Source organism: Perissodus microlepis, chromosome 16 (assembly GCF_051167445.1).
Source record: "Perissodus microlepis isolate ML-2025 ecotype Zambia chromosome 16, ASM5116744v1, whole genome shotgun sequence".
Classification (NCBI taxonomy): Eukaryota; Metazoa; Chordata; class Actinopteri; order Cichliformes; family Cichlidae; genus Perissodus; species Perissodus microlepis.
Genome location: NC_140476.1, coordinates 5,715,494 through 5,736,598, shown reverse-complemented (window position 1 = coordinate 5,736,598; position 21,105 = coordinate 5,715,494). Strand labels below are relative to the sequence as shown.

At 41.0% G+C, this 21,105-nt stretch overlaps 1 protein-coding gene across 1 annotated transcript in view; it reads right to left on the bottom strand.

Moving 5' to 3' along the window:
* The window catches only part of igfbp2b (insulin-like growth factor binding protein 2b), a 31,950-nt gene extending 19,307 nt beyond the window's left edge, over positions 1 to 12,643 (bottom strand). Inside the window, exon 1 of the mRNA XM_084908503.1 lies at positions 12,229 to 12,643. Coding sequence (XP_084764629.1) covers positions 12,229 to 12,550 — 322 coding nt within the window. The 5' untranslated portion in view covers positions 12,551 to 12,643. The remainder of the gene's footprint in view (positions 1 to 12,228) is intronic.
* Between the last annotated feature and the right edge of the window lie 8,462 nt (positions 12,644 to 21,105).

The following is a 21,105-nucleotide window of genomic DNA, read 5'->3' as shown; positions in this document are numbered from 1 at the left end:
AACACATAAAAGCATTTTATAGCTTCACAACATAAATGTTAGTGGAAGAAAATGGATGGATGGGTAATGTAAAGCATTATTTCCCCTTGGCAATGCAAAAGTGAATGCAGCAGGAATGCTGTGTTGTGGTTGAGTTAAATAAGGTAGATACACAGCTTGTAAACACTTTTCTGCGGTTGTTTGAACTGCCTCTATAGACACTTATAGGAACTCATGACTGCATTTTCAAGCAGAAAAAAACCCAAACTTGTTTTTAGCCAACAGCTGTCATCACAATACTGTGTTGTTGATTCTGTCTTCAGCGCCATAGAAACTACCTGTCTCGAGCTGTTTGCAGTGTTGGCTTTGGGTATTGCCTCTATGTGAAGCTTTCACAGTCCTCTCATAGCACAGAATGAGTAATGTCTTTCCAGAGTTGCTTAATGTATTTGTCCTGTTATCATATACAGCAGAGCTGGTCTCAAATTGACTGGGCTGGGCTTTGACGTCCAAGAAAGTGGCCTCTCACTACTTTAAACCCACTGTCTGTGTAAATGGTTCCTCTTAAGCCCCAACCACTTCAAACACTTTACAGCTGGCAAATGTACAAAAAGAAACAGAATAATGAAGATCCCCTTCAGACCTTTTACAGTAAGCTCTCTCTTTCAACTTTTCTATGTGGCTGCGTGTCATTTTAAGCAATGAAGCTGCCTTTGTAGTTGTTAACAGGAAACTTTTGGTGCTTCTACACTGATTGTCAGGCTTAAAAGGCAAAAAGGTCAAAGTCAATTATTTTTCAAAACAGGCTCTCGAGTGCTGATATATTCATTGTAAACTTACCCCCAGAATGTTGTTTATATGTGATTGCTTCAAGAATATTTATCATTTATTTAAAAATTGCATTTAAGAAATAACCTTAAAACTCATTTCAGTTGATGCCCAACTCTTCAGTTTCTCCAGGAGCTTTACTAAATATACTTGATGCCATTAATTAAGAAGTAGGACCTGCGGCTTCACTTTTTCACAGCTTCTCATTAACTCTGTTTAACGGTGGAAAAAACTCTGAGAAAACCCACCAGAAAGCAGAGAAACTATGCAGGTGAGGAGGCGTGAGAGCATTTCACTGCTAAAGAGACCAGTAACACGGAGGGTTTGGCAGATTTTTTATGCAGTTGTGTTGCATGCATACGCTCATGTGCAGGTGGTGTGATCCAATATATCTACTGGTCACTTCTGTTAAAGAGGTTGTGGGTCAGTTCTTACCAATATGTATCTTGCAGAGAAAGGCCAGAGCCATGTTATAGTCTTTATGCCAGTGTGACATGTTTGTTTTTGTTTTGTTTTGTTTTCTGTGACTTTACTAAATACAACTAATATCCAAAAACATTAAAGCTTAAGATAAGTGTGTTGAATAACTGCAGGCTTATATTCCATCCCTGAACTCTGAGCTGACAATACCAACACAACGAAATGCTTACAATTTCACCAAATGCAATGTATTCCGGAAGCAGCTCTTCACTCTATCAAATGCACCATCTTATAAATCAAAATGGACCAGTTCTAGTTTTGAGAAAGCCACACCAAGATGCACAGAGCAGATGAGCAAGACAGGAAGTCAGACACAGGAATAATCACGTTTCAAAATAAAAGACCCCACTATACATGAAACTTACCAAGCTCACAATGACTAAGTTGCCTAAACTTAGTCATCTTAAGTATGCTGTACTTTTTAAGTTCTGGGAACAATTACATTTTACACTGAGAGCGATCTGCAGATGTGCGAATGCTCCTTTGTCTGTCTTGCAGTCCAAACACACACTTCTTGATAGTGCCATATTCTGCAGCAGCAGCACTTTCCCACAGCAGAGCAATGCAGAAAATCATGAAAAAGCACATGAAAAATACCCCAAGACATTAACCTGGCCTCCCTGCTTCTAATCTGATGGAACAGCTAGAGTATGCAGATTCATGGAGTCCCCACCCCAACCCCAACAAATAAACTATTTGTTGACAATGTTTTAGTGCAGAACACCACCACAAACTCCAGAGGTGCGGTTCTCAAAGCAATTGCTCAGAGTGGTTTTGGCAGCGTGAGAGGGACCAACAAAATATCAGGGATGAGATTTTAATTTTGTGGCTGATTTTTTTAAAAATTACACTAACTCTGTACAGACTTATGCTGGGCTTACACTGTGTGATTTTTGGCCCATTTTGAGCCGATTTTTGAGTCGTGCGACCGCTTTGGCGATCGGCCCGATTTTGGCCTTCATCGTGCGTCGTGCATCGTGTAGTATATGTGGGGTAACGAGAAGCGATTAACACCTCACGATCAGCTCCCGATCATCAATCGCTTGGTCGTGAGGAGGTTTGAAATCCTCGCGACCATCTTGAGGGTGTCACCGCAGTTTCTCACACTGCGCACGCGCAAACACAAATGTCAGCGAAAAAGACGGCGCAGCACAGCAGTGCAGCGTGTGATCTGGACACAAGCGATGGAGGCACAACTTGTAGAACTATGGCAAGCTCATCCGAGCCTTTTCGATGTGGCCTCACAAAATTATCACGACCACAACAACCGTGAAAATAGTTGGATCTACATTGCTGCTCAATCACAGCTGCCTGATCAATGTTTTTCATTAGCAATTTAGCAAAATTGATGGTGGTGGTGTGCGTGTCTGTGTGACTGAAAGACAGCGAGGGAGAGCGAGCGACAGAATTTCTGTTATAACTTTCATTTTATGGACGCACAGTGTGAGCACTCAGGTCGCATCAGAGCATCGGGTCGTATAGTGTGAGACCCTGCATCGTGACCTGCGAACTTCTAACCCCTGCGAGTCAATCGTACAGTTTGAGCAGGAGCTGAATCGCGCGACTGAAAAAAATCGCACAGTGTCTGCCCAGCATTAGGGGGGAAAGTATCCCTCACCTTGTTGTTCCATAGCCTGTGAGCTTAGGCAGTGTTTAAACAAGCACTTCAGTCAGTCATTGTGGAAGCTGCACGTTACTGCTGTGGTAGGGCAAGGTGGAGAAGGTTCTCAGGTTTAACAAAAAACAGATTAAAAGAATGAACTTCGGACTTCTTTTTGCCTGGTGGTCAGAAGCAAATGTTAACATCACTCTGTGCCTCCACGCAAACACAGAGGCAGCCTTTTGCAAACACTTTAGTTCAAAGTGCAGTATAATATATTGCTATACAGGCAGTGCTGTGAGCATTCATTTGGAGGCAGAATGTCGCTGGTGAAGATGCATCTATTGCATAGTTTAATCTGAAGACATCAGAATATTATGTTTGACAAACTTTATATGTTTTCTGAATCTTAATTTGATAAGTAATGCAGTATGCAAGCTGCAACTTCTCAATGTGCTTTAAGATATGAAAGAGAAGGAGAGAGGGCTATTTACACCTCAGGGGGAGTTTTCTCAGGTTTGCAGGCACCCACATGCAACTCCCACCCAAAGTGATCTGTTATAGCTTTAACTTTTCACACATTCTACTGTGTGCAGCACAAATCGACACAGAATAATTAAAGACCATAGAGTGTGAGTGAAGGAGAAGCAGCAAGTCTCAGCAGAGGAACCCCTTCAGGCCATAAAGGGCAGTCTAAGACCACCGACGGCACAAAGAAGAGACAAGGAGAGAGAAATAAACAGAAGCACAAGGAAAGTGCAAAACAGGTTTGTGCTTTGTGCAGTGGGGATTTTTCAGTTGACGACTGGCGGTCTGAGTGGTCTTATGAACGTCACTGTTGGATGACTCTGTCCAACCCACCGATGTGTTGAATGAATGGGTAGGGGTAGATGGTTATGATAATAAAACAATGGTTAATTCATGGTTGTGGTTAGGGGAAGGTTTTGGCTGCCAACATGAGAGCTACACATCAGAACTCTGAAACTTTAAACTGGATGCCACAACCTGATGAGGGAGACATGGAAATCAAAGTCAAATCAGTGTTGATTGAACAGGTATTCCTGCTGTGTGTTCTACACTCCACTGCAGTTCCAGCAGTGTAAAACACACTCAGATTAGAATAAAGTATAACAACATTTTTATATTTTTTGCATCACCAAAATAATACAAGCACATTTAGTAAAAAGATTCCAATCTCACGAGTTTCTCTTCCTGGTTGAGTGCAGCTTAATCATTGCAAATTGGTGGTCATTAAATATTTATTTTAACAAAAAGATATTGTGGACAGTATGGTGTTGGACATGGGACAAAAATCAAAAATGAAATTAGGAAGAGTAGAGGTGTTAAAGAGAGGAAACAATGGAGCCAGGTGTCTCCTATTGTCCTGACTGTATGTTCCCCCACCTGCTACAGTATAGTACTGCACCTTATAGACAGACTGGCAAGTAGAACACACATCACATCTATGAGCTTAATGCAATGACTTCCCGTATTTGTAAATAACATAATTTGTATCATCTGTACTTTAATCATTTATTTTTAGTTTATGCATACAAACAATCATCCATCTCAGTATATTATACAATATATATTATCTCTCTCTCTCTCTATCAACACCTACTCCCTGCTGGTGATCAGGTACCCTGCTAGGATAATAAGATGACAAATCAAGCTTCCAGATCTCATAGAAGCAATAACATAGCCTGTGGCTGCTGCATGTCTGTAAAATGCTTACAACCAACCTTTACTTCTCCTTTCTGACATCATCATCATGCCTGATATCTTTAAGCTCTGCTGTATCCTGGACGGGAATTTAGACGGTTTGAAAGATGGTCTATGAAGTTCTCTTCCGAAGCCTCTGCCACTGCCATCTCTCTTTTTTTCCTTTTGGGTGATGGAAGTGGGCTTAAAACTCCTCACTGATTGCCTAATTCCTCATTCGGTCATTAATGAACATAGTCTGATTAGGCCTCCTTTCTTGGATTTACAGCGTAAATGACCGAGCCCGTAAACTCATCAGGACAGTTTGTGCAGAGGTGAGAGAAGACTGTGGTTTTCTCACAGACTTCTACGGATATGAAGTCTATGAGTCTTTTTGCAACCACAGGAGATACCCTCCTGGTGGCCATTAAAGAGACACTTTAAAGGCCCTTCTGCACTGGCTTTGGTTTTCAAAATCCAAAGCTATATCCATATTTTGAGGTGTCTATGGCATGGGGTCTCACCGGTTTATGAGTGAGAAGGTTATGGTTTCCATCCAGTTGTGACCTTTGTTTTCCACATTTTTTTTAACTTCATGTTTCTTAGTCATTTTTAAACCCTGCATTCACTCACTGGTTGGATTTAGGAAGTGAAAGCTACTTTAGTTTGATTTAAAAAGGGGATTGTGGTTCTGGTTAAAACACACCCCAGTGCAACTATAGTGCACTTCAAAAAATGATGATTTTGGAGTGAAAAGTACCTCTCACCAATGCTATAACCCACCTTGTCATATAGATTATAAGGACGAGGAACAAACTACCTAAATGAGCCATCCCAGTGGCTTTGACAAAACAGCACAAGTTGACGCCCTGGAGCGGACTTCCAGGGTTTCCACAGTGTAGTACAGGATATCTTGGCAGAGACTTCCCGTTCCATGCACTGGTTACTGTCTATCCATTTAGATAAGTTAATAAAAAGACAACACTTTGGCAAGCATACTCCCGTCTCACAGGGAGCGCCTACCTGTATGCAACCAAAGTGCTCAGTTGATTAATCAGTACTACTTGGACAACAAATTGAAACTGGGAAACTGAAAAATCTTGTCCCTAGCCAACACATTTTACATATTTATACACAGATGTTTGTCTGCTGAAAGCACCAAGTCTCAGCAAAGCTCAAGGAGGTTATGAACTCTAGACTGTTTACTCAGGCTGATGTGCTGCTCATTTCAGTGACCCAAAAGACCCACGTGAACCCAGGATCACATCAAATAAGCACAATATCCTAAAAAGCAACAGTTTTTTTGTTGAACTGAAAAGTGAGAGTGTAAACTTAAGGATCTTTCCTGCAGTTAACGAAAAAATCAAAAATGAAATTAGGAAGAGTAGAGGTGTTAAAGAGAGGAAACAATGGAGCCAGGTGTCTCCTATTGTCCTGACTGTATGCTCCCCCACCTGCTACAGTATAGTACTGCACCTTATAGACAGACTAGCAAGTAGAACACACATCACATCTATGAGCTTAATGCAATGACTTCCCGTATTTGTAAATAACATAATTTGTATCATCTGTACTTTAATCATTTATTTTTAGTTTATGCATACAAACAATCATCCATCTCAGTATATTATACAATATATATTATCTCTCTCTCTCTCTATCAACACCTACTCCCTGCCGGTGATCAGGTACCCTGCTAGGATAATAAGATGGCCAAAGGAGGAAATAGAAGCCACTGACATCAAGACAAGGAAGCTCCTGTCCATGCATGGAGGGTTTCACCCCAAGTCCAAGCTCTAAGTACAAGATCCATAGAGGCTGGGGTCTACCACACCAGGCAAGACCCCAGGTGCAGAGTGTTTAAAGATGCCCCCAAGACAATCAAGCACATAAGAGCAGGGTGCAAGATGCTAGAAGTCAGTGCATACGTGGAACACCATAACCAAGTGGCCAGCATAGTATACAGAAACATCTGTGCCGGGCATGGCCTGGAAATCCAGAGGTCAAAATGGGACACGCCCGCTCGGGTGGTCGAGAATGACTGAGCTAAGCTCCTGTAGGAGGGTCCTTCCAGATACAAAAGGACCCACCACAAACACATGACCCTATGCTGTGTTCTCTGCATCTGTTCCATTTTTGCACTGATCATCACCTTTATTTATGTATATATATATCTACTTAGCACTTTTAATTTTAATTTCTATGTTTATTTGAGTGTTTCTGTTACAGTATGTTTCGCAGCAATTTCCTAATTTTGTAAACGTGCTCAACATTTGGCAATAAAACCCTTTCTGATTCTGCCCCTTACTGCCTTTTAATCCCTGGCTGTTTTATTTCTTCTGCAGTCAGGCTTTCTTTTTTTTTTTTTGCCTACACTGACTGACCTGCCATGTGTGACCTCAAACCTGGGAAAAAGGATTTAGATTTTGTACTGTCTTCAGAGAACTGTGTACTGTGTAGCAGCAGGCCTTATTCCCAGAAGACATGTTTGGCCCTGCACTGCAGGCTGACAAATTAGCTCTAATTAACGGGTGAATTTCATTTAGCTGCTCATCTCTGTGGTCCTCCCATTGTACTTGAAGGAATTGCTGGGTTTCTCTGCACAGTATTGTTAGGTCATAAAGTCATATCTAAAGAGTTTTAAATGTAATCATTCTCTGGGTTTACTGGAGCACTTAACCGGTACTTTATTTACCACTGCCAAGCAGAATATGTGATCGATTCAGTTATTTCCTCGTCTGTAAATTTGCTAGTCTATCAAAGAGACAGCCAAAAGAAAGAGCAAGTACACTGGTATATTTGTGGGAAGGCTAGCAGAAATCAAAATTAAAATCCAGTATCCACCATACACACTGCTAGTAACTCTAGTATGTCAATGGAAATTCAATTTGTTTAAATGCAGATCATGCATCATTTTCTGGCCTGTTTTTTAAGCTGGATTCGATGCAACGCACTCAGGCCAAGCCCAATCACTGATTGACTGGCCACTAGAGAAACTCTCCCTTGTACAATTCCCCAAACCGTTGGCAGCAGCAGACTTAAAATAATGTTGTGGAGTGTAAGTGCAGACTTTCAGCCTTTCAAGTAAGTCAAGCGAATTTGTTTTGAGCAAACATTCTGTGCTGCTCAACAGATCGTCCCTGCATAAATACAGTGGATGCTGAAATGTTAATGGCTAATCCAAATATTGCTGCATAATGATGTATCCATGTTTCTGACAGATCTTCCACACCTGCCATAGACTTCAGCACCTCATCGGAGTCAGTGAATTCATTTCCTTTGTCCAGAATTTAAAGGAAGGGAATATTTGGTTTGATGTCAAGACTGGAGCTCACAATCATCACCAGACTAAAACCTTAGTGCACCAAATACTCGGAGAGCCATTTCAACTGGACTGTCAAAAAAGCAATTCAGGTGGAAACACTCACGATCGTTATATCTCCCTGCTTTTCAGACTGGAAGAATTTAAGTTGGATTTAAAATGTCATTGCAGCTGATTATTGTAAGCTTGTGGACATAGAAGCTGGAAAATTGCAAAAATATTTCAAGTGACAAATGCCACTTTTTAAAGTCAGGTAGGCTCTGACAAATCAAGCTTCCAGATCTCATAGAAGCAATAACATAGCCTGTGGCTGCTGCATGTCTGTAAAATGCTTACAACCAACCTTTACTTCTCCTTTCTGACATCATCATCATGCCTGATATCTTTAAGCTCTGCTGTATCCTGGACGGGAATTTAGACGGTTTGAAAGATGGTCTATGAAGTTCTCTTCCGAAGCCTCTGCCACTGCCATCTCTCTTTTTTTCCTTTTGGGTGATGGAAGTGGGCTTAAAACTCCTCACTGATTGCCTAATTCCTCATTCGGTCATTAATGAACATAGTCTGATTAGGCCTCCTTTCTTGGATTTACAGCGTAAATGACCGAGCCCGTAAACTCATCAGGACAGTTTGTGCAGAGGTGAGAGAAGACTGTGGTTTTCTCACAGACTTCTACGGATATGAAGTCTATGAGTCTTTTTGCAACCACAGGAGATACCCTCCTGGTGGCCATTAAAGAGACACTTTAAAGGCGCTTCTGCACTGGCTTTGGTTTTCAAAATCCAAAGCTATATCCATATTTTGAGGTGTCTATGGCATGGGGTCTCACCGGTTTATGAGTGAGAAGGTTATGGTTTCCATCCAGTTGTGACCTTTGTTTTCCACATTTTTTTTAACTTCATGTTTCTTAGTCATTTTTAAACCCTGCATTCACTCACTGGTTGGATTTAGGAAGTGAAAGCTACTTTAGCTTGATTTAAAAAGGGGATTGTGGTTCTGGTTAAAACACACCCCAGTGCAACTATAGTGCACTTCAAAAAATGATGATTTTGGAGTGAAAAGTACCTCTCACCAATGTGATTTTGACCCACCTTGTCATATAGATTATAAGGACGAGGAACAAACTACCTAAATGAGCCATCCCAGTGGCTTTGACAAAACAGCACAAGTTGACGCCCTGGAGCGGACTTCCAGGGTTTCCACAGTGTAGTACAGGATATCTTGGCAGAGACTTCCCGTTCCATGCACTGGTTACTGTCTATCCATTTAGATAAGTTAATAAAAAGACAACACTTTGGCAAGCATACTCCCGTCTCACAGGGAGCGCCTACCTGTATGCAACCAAAGTGCTCAGTTGATTAATCAGTACTACTTGGACAACAAATTGAAACTGGGAAACTGAAAAATCTTGTCCCTAGCCAACACATTTTACATATTTATACACAGATGTTTGTCTGCTGAAAGCACCAAGTCTCAGCAAAGCTCAAGGAGGTTATGAACTCTAGACTGTTTACTCAGGCTGATGTGCTGCTCATTTCAGTGACCCAAAAGACCCACGTGAACCCAGGATCACATCAAATAAGCACAATATCCTAAAAAGCAACACTGTTTTTTTGTTGAACTGAAAAGTGAGAGTGTAAACTTAAGGATCTTTCCCGCAGTTAACGAAATGTAGATGTTGAAGGGTACAAAGAAAGACAGATGTTGATATTAAATAGCTGCCATGCTTGAAAAGTCAAGCTTAACAGAGTGCAACCTGCCCTATAAAACAATGCTCGTTTGTATTTTAACTGATCTGAACGCCAAAGGTGATAAATCACAGCATAGACCCCATCCCGAGTGCACTGCGCTCAGATAAAATTGCAGGACTGGAAATGGGTTTGTTTTCATTATCCCCTCCCATTTAAGTCAGTAGCCATGAGACGTAAGATAAACAAATAAATATTTAGCTCTAATTAGCTCTAAGCAGTTTATATAAATAGGTCACACCTTCTTCTTCTTCAGAGAAACTCTTTTCCAATAACAAACTGACACTGATGCTCACAACAGACACTGAGACATTTATGATTGAATGCTAGTCTTAAAAGTTTCAATGTGTATTAAATTTCCTTCTTAATACAATAGCCTACATCAAAATAAAGGCATTCCCAATACAAGAGCTTTGAGGCTACGTGGGTTACAGACATGTTAGAGTTCATCGGAGGGATACTGCTGGTTTGCGCTCACAGATGTGGGTCTGCCACTGCCTGCCAAACACATTGCATATGTCAACATTCATTTTCAGGAATCAATAGTGACCCTTTGTCCCTAATAACTGTAATGTGGGATAGCAAAGCTTAACATTTCTCTGTCCCAGCAGGATTTCTGGGTTGTTTCTTTTGGGATAGTTACAAATATGTTTGATGTAGATGGTGGTTTTTCTGACATTAAAAGAGTTCTGCAGTGAAACTGTAGTCTCAACTCTGCTAATTCTCAGTGAAGCTTTTCCTTCTCTGTTATAACTTCACGCTGAGGTATAAGAGAATATAGGAGAAGTCTCAGTTAAAGCACAGTACAGAAGATACTTGACAGAGGACAAATCTTTGGATGTACAAAACAAATGTACACAGACCCTCACATATAGCACTGTGTCAGTTTAAGCTGTAGTGATGCAGACGTAGGTGATTTAACATCATAATGAATTAGATTTCCACTCCTAGGAAATTAATATACTTCTCTGTGTTTTGGACCTTTTGAATATTGTTAAATTCATTTTTGATTTTGAGAAATGATCATATTACCTGGATTTTATATTGTTTTGTTTTCTTGTTTAGTTCCTGTGACTAGAAATAGTAGAGCTTGGTAATCCCTGGTAATTTCCCTGCTATATTGTTAGTGGTGTCAAGTTTATTTTCAAGTTATTTAAGTGTTATCAGTTTATGTTCCTGCTCCCTTGGTCTGGTCTCTTTGTTTTCTACCTTGGCGTCCCCTCCTGTCTGTCATGTCTCTCGCCCTCTCTCTCTCTTACTTGTCTGTCCTCTGTGCTCTGTCTCCATGTTCTTCTCTTTGTGTTTCATCCTTTGTCACCCCCAGTCTGTCTGTTTATCCCTGCCTTAATGTCAAGCCTGCAAGTCCTAGTCTGAGTCTTGGTATGCATGACACTTCCTGTTTTATTTTGACAGTCCGTTGTCTCATGTGGATTGTGTTCAGCTTCATTTCTCCTGACTTATTATGCCCGATTAGTCCCTCCTGTGTGCCTCCACTTTCCCTAATCATCCTCATGTGTATAAATTGTGTGAGTTCCCCTTCATCCTCACTGGAATATCAGTTCACCTCCCTCCATGTGTCTTTCCGGGTTTCACAGTCTATGATCTTAATGTTTAGCTTTGCCCAGTTTGGTTAGTAAAGTCTGAGTCTCCTTTTGTTTTGTATTCTTCTTTGGTTTTTCTCCCGGCCTAAATAAACTGTCTAGTCCTGTCTGTACGCGTCTGCGTTTAGGTCCTCTCTCCAACATGACAGACACAGAAGAAATCCAGTCTGGATTCATGAGTACTTCTCATGAGTACTAACTCTGTAAAGACTATATGCAGTGACCTCCCCTGTACCCTTAATCCCAGGTTTTGACCCCTCAATATATATCATGTACTGTATTTAAAAGATGGATGTGACATCACCCTTGACTTGATCTTAGCCTTTAGTTTTGGATTCGGAATTTTGAAGTTTCACCACCATTTTGGCTACCACTGTGTTGGCTTATTGGAGAAAGAAGTGAACATATTTGGATGACAGCACTATCAGGCAAAGCAAGCAAATTTGGTTAATGAGCTGTGTTCATTAACTTTACAGTTAAATTACACAAACACAGAAACATTTAACAGACAAAACACTGAATATACCTCGCCAAAGCACAAATTGCCGAGATGGTTAGTTCCACAGATTATCTGTTAGATAATTTAATTAAAATGTTCAAAAAGGCACCAACAGCATAAAAAAAGAAGTCCAGATTAGAGGCTCCCACTAGTGGAGGTAAAGCCCAGACAGTGATGGGCTGTAGCTGCCAGGTACCTGTCAAACATGGAGCTAACTTTAAGTCTTAACACTATGAGTTCTAAAAAAGTAAAACCCCTACCCTGTACAATGGTTTGGAAGAGATCCATGTATCCTCCAGGTCTAAAAAGTAAGGCCAATGTAGCCTTGGGGGATTATTCTCTGTTCAGTTTATTCAATTTAAATATAAAAAGCGATTTAGTGATTGAAAACAACAACTACAGATTAATGCAGCTTTAATGGTCTTTCTTTATTCTACTACTTTGCAGCAGTTTTTTCATAGAACTTACCATACCTTCTATTCTTTGTCCACATTGTCCCAAACCCTGAATGAGCTGCTGTAAAGGGAAGTCAGCATCCATACTTGGGTAGCACCTCAGACCGGTGGAGCACCTTGGCAGATAAACCCCACAGAGCTCTCCCACCTGCCGAGCACACACCGGACAGCAGCCGCAACCTGGCTCCCTCACAATCTCTGCACATAGTGGATCGATTTTGGTGCATGCCATCATATCCTCTGCGGTGCAGCTTGGGCATCGGAAAGCTAAATCACCGAGTAAGAGTCCAGGCAGCCCAACGTATGCAAAAAGCAAACCGTATAAGAAGTACATGCCCATTATAACGCTTGCTAGGTTTGTTAGTGACCACTAAAGGTAAAATGACCCTACAGCATGAACCTCTGGATCCTCTGACAGTCCTCTGTGTTTGGGTAAACACTGTGGTGACGCTGACAGGGTCCTATCTGCTCTCATATTACCAACTGACTGAGGAGAAAGAAGTCTTTCCCCCCCCCCTGAAAGTATCAAAATATAAATCCCTGTTGATAAGAAGGTTCAGAAACTGAAACTGTTGCTTTCAGGTGCTATAATGTCACTCAGTACAAGATTACCAGAGAGGAAAATTTTCAACATTTGTGTTTTTCCATTTCACTCCAATTGCACCATCTACATGTCCTTACTAGCAAAGTCCAACCAGATGTTTCCTGGGAAATGTTAAAGTCAATGCGCTTTCTGTGATTTGGCTCCCTCACTTGCTGCGTGTCAGTTAGCACTCAGTTAAAGGTAAGACTAAGGAGCCAAAAGTGCTCTTTTTCCCCCTCAGTAGCTCAACCATTTTACCTGCACACAGCACAGCTTGTATTATTTTCATTGTGTGTGTGTCATCAGGGCAGAAAGCAGCCCTTCTGACATCTACTGCGGAATTACTCAAAGGATGTTTTAATCATAATTCTGTCTGTCTGTATATGGCATGCCTGCACTTCTGTCATGTAGATAACCTTTTTCCACTCACAGTCAAAAAACTACAGGTATGTAGCTAGGGCTGCTCAATTAATCGAATTTTAATCTCGATTACGATCTGGGCTTTCAACGATCATTAAAAATGACTGAGCCGATTATTAGCCCCTCCCTCGTGCTTTACTCTCGCGCTGCTCCGTGTGGCAAATCGAGCGCACCTCTCTGCATTTCGAACACGTGTCACAACAATTAAGAGCAGCGGTTTATGCCCGACAATATTTTCATGGACCGGCCTTTAAGGTGTCCCGGATAAATACAAAATAAAACTAGTACCGGTACCGAAAAAAAGAAAATTTATTGTGAAAAGACCAAGGAAAACCGAGTAAATGATAAAAACGATAACAAAATAACGCTGAAAACCGATAAAAAGCCTGAAAACTATACATTTCACACCTGAGCCTCAACTCTCGCGGCCCGGTACCAAACGACTCACATACCGGTCCGAGGCCCGGGGGTTGGGGACCGCTGATTAAGAGGACCCGAGGGAAGCTCGGAAAGCTAAGCAGAAGTTATTTGGAGAGGAGAGTGACTGCCGTTGGTTGAAAAGAGAGGTAAAAAAAAACAAACTTCAGTGTGTGGAAACATTATGGGTTTGCGGAGTCAGACGTGGATCAAGTAGACATAGTGTGTAAACATTGCTACAGTGTCGTAGCTGCACTGCAGAGCAACACTGCAAAGTTCACTAAACATAGATGTTTACATTTTTCATTTATTTTTTATATTGCAAACATTTGCACTGTTATCAGTATTTGCACACTATTTTATATTATTTTTTTACAATCTTTAAAGTCATTATTCAATACATTGTTATTGTTAAATAAATATCGTCAAATAATCGAGATCTCAATTTCAGTGAAAATAATCGTGATTATCATTTTTGCCATAATCGAGCAGCCCTATATGTAGCTAAAGTGGACACAGTCAATGTGACACGTCCCATTGGTCCACAACATCAGCTTTGAGTTGAATATGTTGAATGTTTTTGACACTGAAACCGAACATCCCATGCTCATGAACTGCAACTGACATGATAATCTTTCTTTAAAGTGTATCCTGCTTTTTTCTTTGCATTTTAATGGGAACCATAATTTAAACAATTACCACCATGTTGGTGAGGAAAGGAAAGGACTGTCTAAGTATTGGACAGGATGAGTAGGGACCACCCTTTTATTTTGTCTCCTCCCACAAATTCATATGAAAAGGGGCAAACCGCATGCACAGGTTCATAAAAGAGATCTAGCCAGAAGTCAGACCCTTCAAACAGAAACTACGCAGGCTAGGAAGGAGGTAAAGTCATCTTGCTGTCTTACACTCCAGAACTCCACCCAAAGGCTGATGTCTAGTTGAACATTTTGACCATCGCAATTTTTGATTTTTAAAGTAAGATATAACAAGCAAGCGGTAGAGCTGATTCACTATAATGTACCATCACACTGAGTGATCAGTTGAACAAATTAGAATATATAATATGTTAATCAATTTATCTGAATGTATAAAGGTGTCCACTCCCTCCCATTATTACTTTCGTTGGGAAGAGATGGGAAGTGAAGCAAATGTTAGGATACTGAAAAGCACCTTCCTATCACCTTCCTTTTTCCACCCCCAGTAGATGGTGCTGAGGGTGTACAGGTGGTTTTTAGAGCTTTTTTCCACAGAAAATATCCACCCCGTGCTTGGAAATGAGGCTGGTGTGAGTAGCAAATAACAGGGCTGTAAAAACTAATGCAGTTGGCTGAAAGCCAGCGAAATACCCTGTAGGAATACAAAGAATTGCAGATTCAGGTGAAAATGATGTGATTCCTTTTCACAAAGAAGAGTGATTTAAGCTGCTGATTGAATCTAAAAATGCAATATTAAAGTAAACTTGAGCATTTGCAGTTTAAACAGGACAAGTCCTCTGCTATTAAAAGTAAAACTATGAGTGTAATTGTAGCACCACACCGGTCAGCGGCAGGTATTCACAGACATGACTGGGACGCCATGCCTTTAATTACAAACTGATTAAGGTGACCGCTGGACACCGGATTCATAATCAGTCCCAGAGCTTCATGCGCAGCCACTGTTTGATAAAATTAAGGTTGAACAGAGTCCTGGGTTTTGCTTCGGGCCTATTTGGTGCTCTCTGGAGTAATCAAATAATAATCTGCTCCACAGATCTGCTGCAGAGCCTGCTTCTCCAAACCCACAGAGAACATTGCAGATAGCCATTTATTTCATAAACCTTCACTTGCGATGATGTAGGTGTGTGTGTGTGTGTGTGTGTGTGTGTGTGTGTGTGTGTTCCTTCTAGAGATTCATGTGCAGAATATTAATACAGTACATTTTGTTGGATTTTTATGCTTTCTTTTTCTGAAACTAATTCTAAATTCTGCATTGTCATCAGCCTCGTGTGTATAGTTGTCTATCAGTATCCTCCTAAATATCAGCCTCCTTTTCAGTTCTGTCCTTTGAATTTATCCATGACTGAGGGAAATAACCGACTCTGGAAAATGTGACCACCTTCTGTAATATTCCATTTGTCTTAGCTAAATGACTCTTTGGGAGATGGATCTTTCAGGAGCCCAGTTAAAATATCTCTCAGCGCCGTAATATCAGGTTGTTCCGCTTAAGCATAAAATTAGACATCCCGACATTGTTCAGCCGTCGCCCATTCATTCAGAGTTGCTAAGCAGCACGTACACACAGAATATCATCGTATTGAGGAGTGGTCGTAAGAAAACATTTCCATTTCAGGAACAGTTTACAGAGCAAACAGAGTACACAGAAGGTAGACACGGTTTAGTTAACGTTGTGCGTCTTTTAAAGACGGCGCACGTGCTGTTTGGATAGCGTCTCTCATGAAACGGAGTGGAAAATGTTTTCACAGATAAACCCAGGACAAGAATGATGATGAGAGAGGTGGGAGGTTCGGGAGACAGAAGTTGACAAAACACTTTTTCCACACATTTGTTATGTACATAACCAACAGTCTTATATTTTTTTAAGGTTCTGTGACTAACTGGTATTTGTGTTAAGTTGCTTTGAAAGCTGTATGGGAGGGAATGTGATGATTTACAGACACAGACAATGAAAAGGATGTCATCACCCAAAAAAAAAAAAAAAATTGTACATTAAAGACCCGTTTAGCAGTTTGCTATACTGTTATCACTTAACATTTACTTTTAAATAAATGTGACTCTTATTTTATCAGATAAATTCAAAGATTTTTAATAGTAATTGAACCCTACAAGGCACACTGTAAAGTCCCCATTTACACTTACTGACACACATATTCATTGACGATTTATTCTGTGTTGTTCTTTGCCTGTCACATGTACATCTGATGGCTCCACTGGGGGCAATATCTTTCCTACAGGCAAGCCAACATACACGGATCAAACTGCTGACCCTCCAGTTAGGTCACTCAGTAGATGACCTGCTCCTAAGCCACAGCCGCATAGTAAGTGTTGTTATATACAAATATCAGATGAGCCAGTCAGATGGAAGCAGCTGAATGTATTTAGTAGGGGTGCAACGATACACAACGATACGGTTCGATATTTTTTCGATACAAAAAAATGTTCGTGCTTTTTTAATTTATCATTTATTAAAATTATAAATATATATTTTAACTCAAAAGTACAGTTTTTAAATTTAATGTTGCTGAAACAACAAAGTAATAAAAAAATAAATCTATCTGATCGAGAAATCACTCATCTTTGGAAAAGACAGTTTATTATAGAGAAATGGCTCTTTCCAAAATAAAAGCTATACTATACGCTTCTTCTGGGCTACATTCTCAGCAGCATATTAAACATATCAGGTCCCCATAAGGAGACTCATGTGCTAACGACTGCGACTGTGGCGCAGGAGTTTGGGAAGCGCATCTGTAACCGGAAGGCCGCCGGTTCGATCCCTGGACTCTCTGTCCTGGTCGTTGTGTCCCTGGGCAAGACACTTTACCCTACCGCCTACTGGTGTTGGCCAGAGGGGCCGATGGCGCGATATGGCAGCCTCGCTTCTGTCAGTCTGCCCCAGGGCAGCTGTGGCTACAACTGTAGTTTGCCTTCACCAGTGTATGAATGTGAGAGTGAATGAATAGTGGCATTGTAAAGCGCTTTGGGTGCCTTGAAAAGCGCTATATAAATCCAATCCATTATTATTAACGGCTGTCTAAATGACTCAGGTAAAGTTTGTAGCATGCATGCTTGTTGTTTTTGTCTGCTTCCACTTGTCTTTGCACTAGTGATGGTAAATTTGATTCTTTTTACTGAATCGAGTTTTAATGAGTCACTCACCAAAGTGAATCGGGTTTTTTGAGTCATTTGATTCACTGAGTTAGTTGACCAGAGAGTGCAAAAAATTTACATTTTCACTCAAACTTAATTTGTTTCTCTTTTCATGTAAATCCTACTGCTAAGATGAATGATTCTAAAAGAAAACAACTATTTTATAGAGCAAAAACATTTCTAAAATTAAGCAATTTCCTATCAAAATTGCTTAATAAACATTTATTTATTTTTATTTTATTTTATTAGTATTTTCCTTAAATGTGTTAAATATATATTTTCTCATCTAAATGTCCACTGAGCTGTGAGCCAGGGGGCGGTAATGCACCTTAACATTGGTTGCTAACCAAGAAGAAGAAGAAGCTGTGAGCCAGGAGGGAGGGGGTGAGTGAGTGAGTGATTCGTTTGCTCTATGATTCAGCACAGGAGGGAGGGAGGGGGTGAGCGAGTCCTGAGTGATTCGCTTACGATTCAGCACAGGAAGGGCGGGGGTGAGTAGCTCAAATGTGCTGTTAGCATGTTAGCAGAGCGATGCTACTGTGAACCGAGGAGCTATTTTCTTGATGTGAGCTTCTACTCAGGTTTTTTTCTTCCAGTTCAGAGCAGAAATTTTTTTGTCACGATACTGGATGTTGTGTTTTTCTCCACAATTTTAATTATAAGCTAGATACATTGCTGCTAACAGCAACAGGGATGAGTCAGTGAGTCAGTTGGGCTTGTGAATCATGATTCATGAGTCAGTAAAGTGATTCTCGAGTATTGAACGATTCGTTCATGATTCGCGCATCACTACTTTGCACTAGGATGACGTCAGCGTAAATGTGCAGTCATATTCGTTGTGTTCCCACTAGTGCTGTCAGCGTTAATCTGAAATGACGTTAACGCCACAACACGGCAAATCTCCGTTAACGAGCTACCGCAGATCGCCCCGTGCGTGGGGCTGGATGGTGTCAACACGTTAACGAGCAAACCGCACTAACGCAGTAGTTCCCACCCATGTAATTGAGCATTGCGTGGCACATCCGACATATTGTTTTACTTTTGTCCATGACGCGCTTACCTTCAGGGTCATACGTCACATGAAAACCAAGATAGTTCCAAAGGCCAGATCTGAATGAGGGTGGGGGAGGTTCAATTTGCCATGTTGCTTAGCTTCTGTCTTGCTAGCTTGCGCTGCGCTCAGTGGATCTGCGCTCGACAGTGCAGCCTAGGCGGAGTAGTCGAACGCAGATCCACTGAGCTCTCAATCGTCAGAAGAAAAGTTGATAAAATAAATTAAAAATTTTGTATTGTTCGATACATATGCGTACCGAACCGAAAGCACTGTATCGAACGGTTCAATATCGATACGAGTATCGTTGCACCCATAGTATTTAGGCATGTAGATGTGTTTAAGACCACCTGCTGAAGTTAAAATTGAGCAATGGCAAAGAAAGGTGATTTAAGTGACTTTAAATGTGGCCAGATGGGACGGTCAGAGTATTTCAGAAACTGTTGATCTGCTTGTAATTTCAAATACAACCATATTTAACATTTTCAGAGAGCGCTCTGAAAAAGAGAAAATACCAGTGAGAGGTATTTCTCTGGGTGAAATGACTTGTTGATGCCAGAAAAGTTATTTCACCCAGCTGCCTTCCTATCTCACAGAAAAACATCAGGAAACCACACCGGGTGGCACTTTGGTCAGCTAAAAACAGGAAACTGAGGTTACAATTCACACTGCCTAACTAAAATTGGACAACATGAGATTGGAAAAAATGTTGCCTGGTCTGAGTAGTCTCAGTTTCTTCTGCAACATTTGGATGGCAGGGCAGAATTCATGTAAACAAGATCAAAACATGGATCGACTTTGCCTTTTATCAAGAGTTCAGAGTGATGTGTAATGAAGTGGAGGATATCTTCTCTTAGTACTAGCATCAGTTAAATCCTAGACACTAGCATCTTCTGATGGCTGCTTCCAGGATAATGCACCAGAGCTCAAACTGGTTGCTTGAACATGACAATGAGTTCACTGAACTTAAGTCATCTTCATTGTAATGAGTCCAACAGAGAAACTTTGGGATGTCGTGGAACGTGTAGATTCACATCGTGGATGTGCAGCTCTAAGATATTTGCTCAGATGTGCTTTAAAGTGAATTAGAAAATATCAGTACTAAAATGTACTTGGACAGAGTGGCTGGCAATTTCAAACAAAGAATATTTGATATACCAGCTGTTTAGTGAAACCTAGTACTTTTGCCACCATGCAGCATGCATCATGGTTGAAAAAGAAATCGCAAGACCCTTGTAATGCAAGCGGGGTGTGGTTGTCCCTCTTCATATTGTAATTCAGGCCATAAAATTGGAAATGTTCTCATCAGGGTTTCAGAGTAATTCCCTGCATTGTTTGCCATGAAGGTTCTGTTACATTACCTCAGAGGGGCTTCAAAGTCAAAGCTATTCCACACTTTGTGGCTTTAATCAAAAGCCAAACTATTTTATTACCAATAGTGTTAATATGAAGCTCAAATGTGTTTTACATACAAGCCGGTGATGACGTAGTGACATTAGACTTTCTGTAACCTAGACACCAAAATATTTCAGTTTGATATTTCATATCTTATCTCTCAACTTACACGATCTATTTGACAGGCCAGTAGCATTTCTTTCAACCACTGGTCCGACAGTGAATGCTTTGTTCCAGGATAGAAGGCCCTGACAGACATTACTTCATACACCCAGACCAGCTAAGTTGAAGCATGTTACACAAGGAGCGACACTGACGTCACGCTGGAGCTGCAACGCAGGCCTGGAAGCTCTAACTACCATCCTTGGGTCAGTCAAAGAAGAGGAAATATCTTTCTCATGTCATAGGCGAGAAATTTCCCATGCCCTGTCTCCAAGAGGTGCAACATACGCTCCACACATGACAGTGTGTTAAGCCACCATTACATCATGTGTGACTGTGTAATAGGCATTATACACTTTTGCTCCAGTACTGACAATAAAATCCTACAATCCTCCTTTTTCAATTATTCTAGCAAAGTTAAACATGTTAACATCACTTTTAATGATCTTTTTATGTGCTGCAAATTTTCATCAGCCAAAACATTAAAACCCTAATGTGTCGGGCCTTTTTGTGCTGCCAAAACATCTCTGAGTTCTTCAGGTCATGGACAGGACCCAAGATCTCTGGGGGTGTCGCATGGTGTCGAGCACTGGGATGCTGGCAGTTGATCCTTTGGATTTAGTGGACTCTGTTTTGGGGCATTGTTACATTCCCCAGGCAGTCCTGGGAGAAGAAGGGAGAGACTGGGGTAAGTTGCTCCATGGGGCAAGATTAGCCATGCCTGCTAGCTGCCTCCTTCCAAGAGAAAGATGGTCACTGGCGCCATCTATGCCTTACCCTGGATCAGATTTAGAGGACTCTCTCGAGCAACCAGAGCAGAATTGCAAAAAATCATCCTCCAGGTGCAGGTAAAGGATTTGCCATACAGCTGAATTCTCCATAGCATCTAGTAGCCTGATAACAACAGTCTACTAAGATCATCTCTTTAGTATCAAAGTATCAAAATCAATTCTGCCAAAAATTAGGTCGTGAAAAGTTGTTCTCAAAATATCAGATGATGG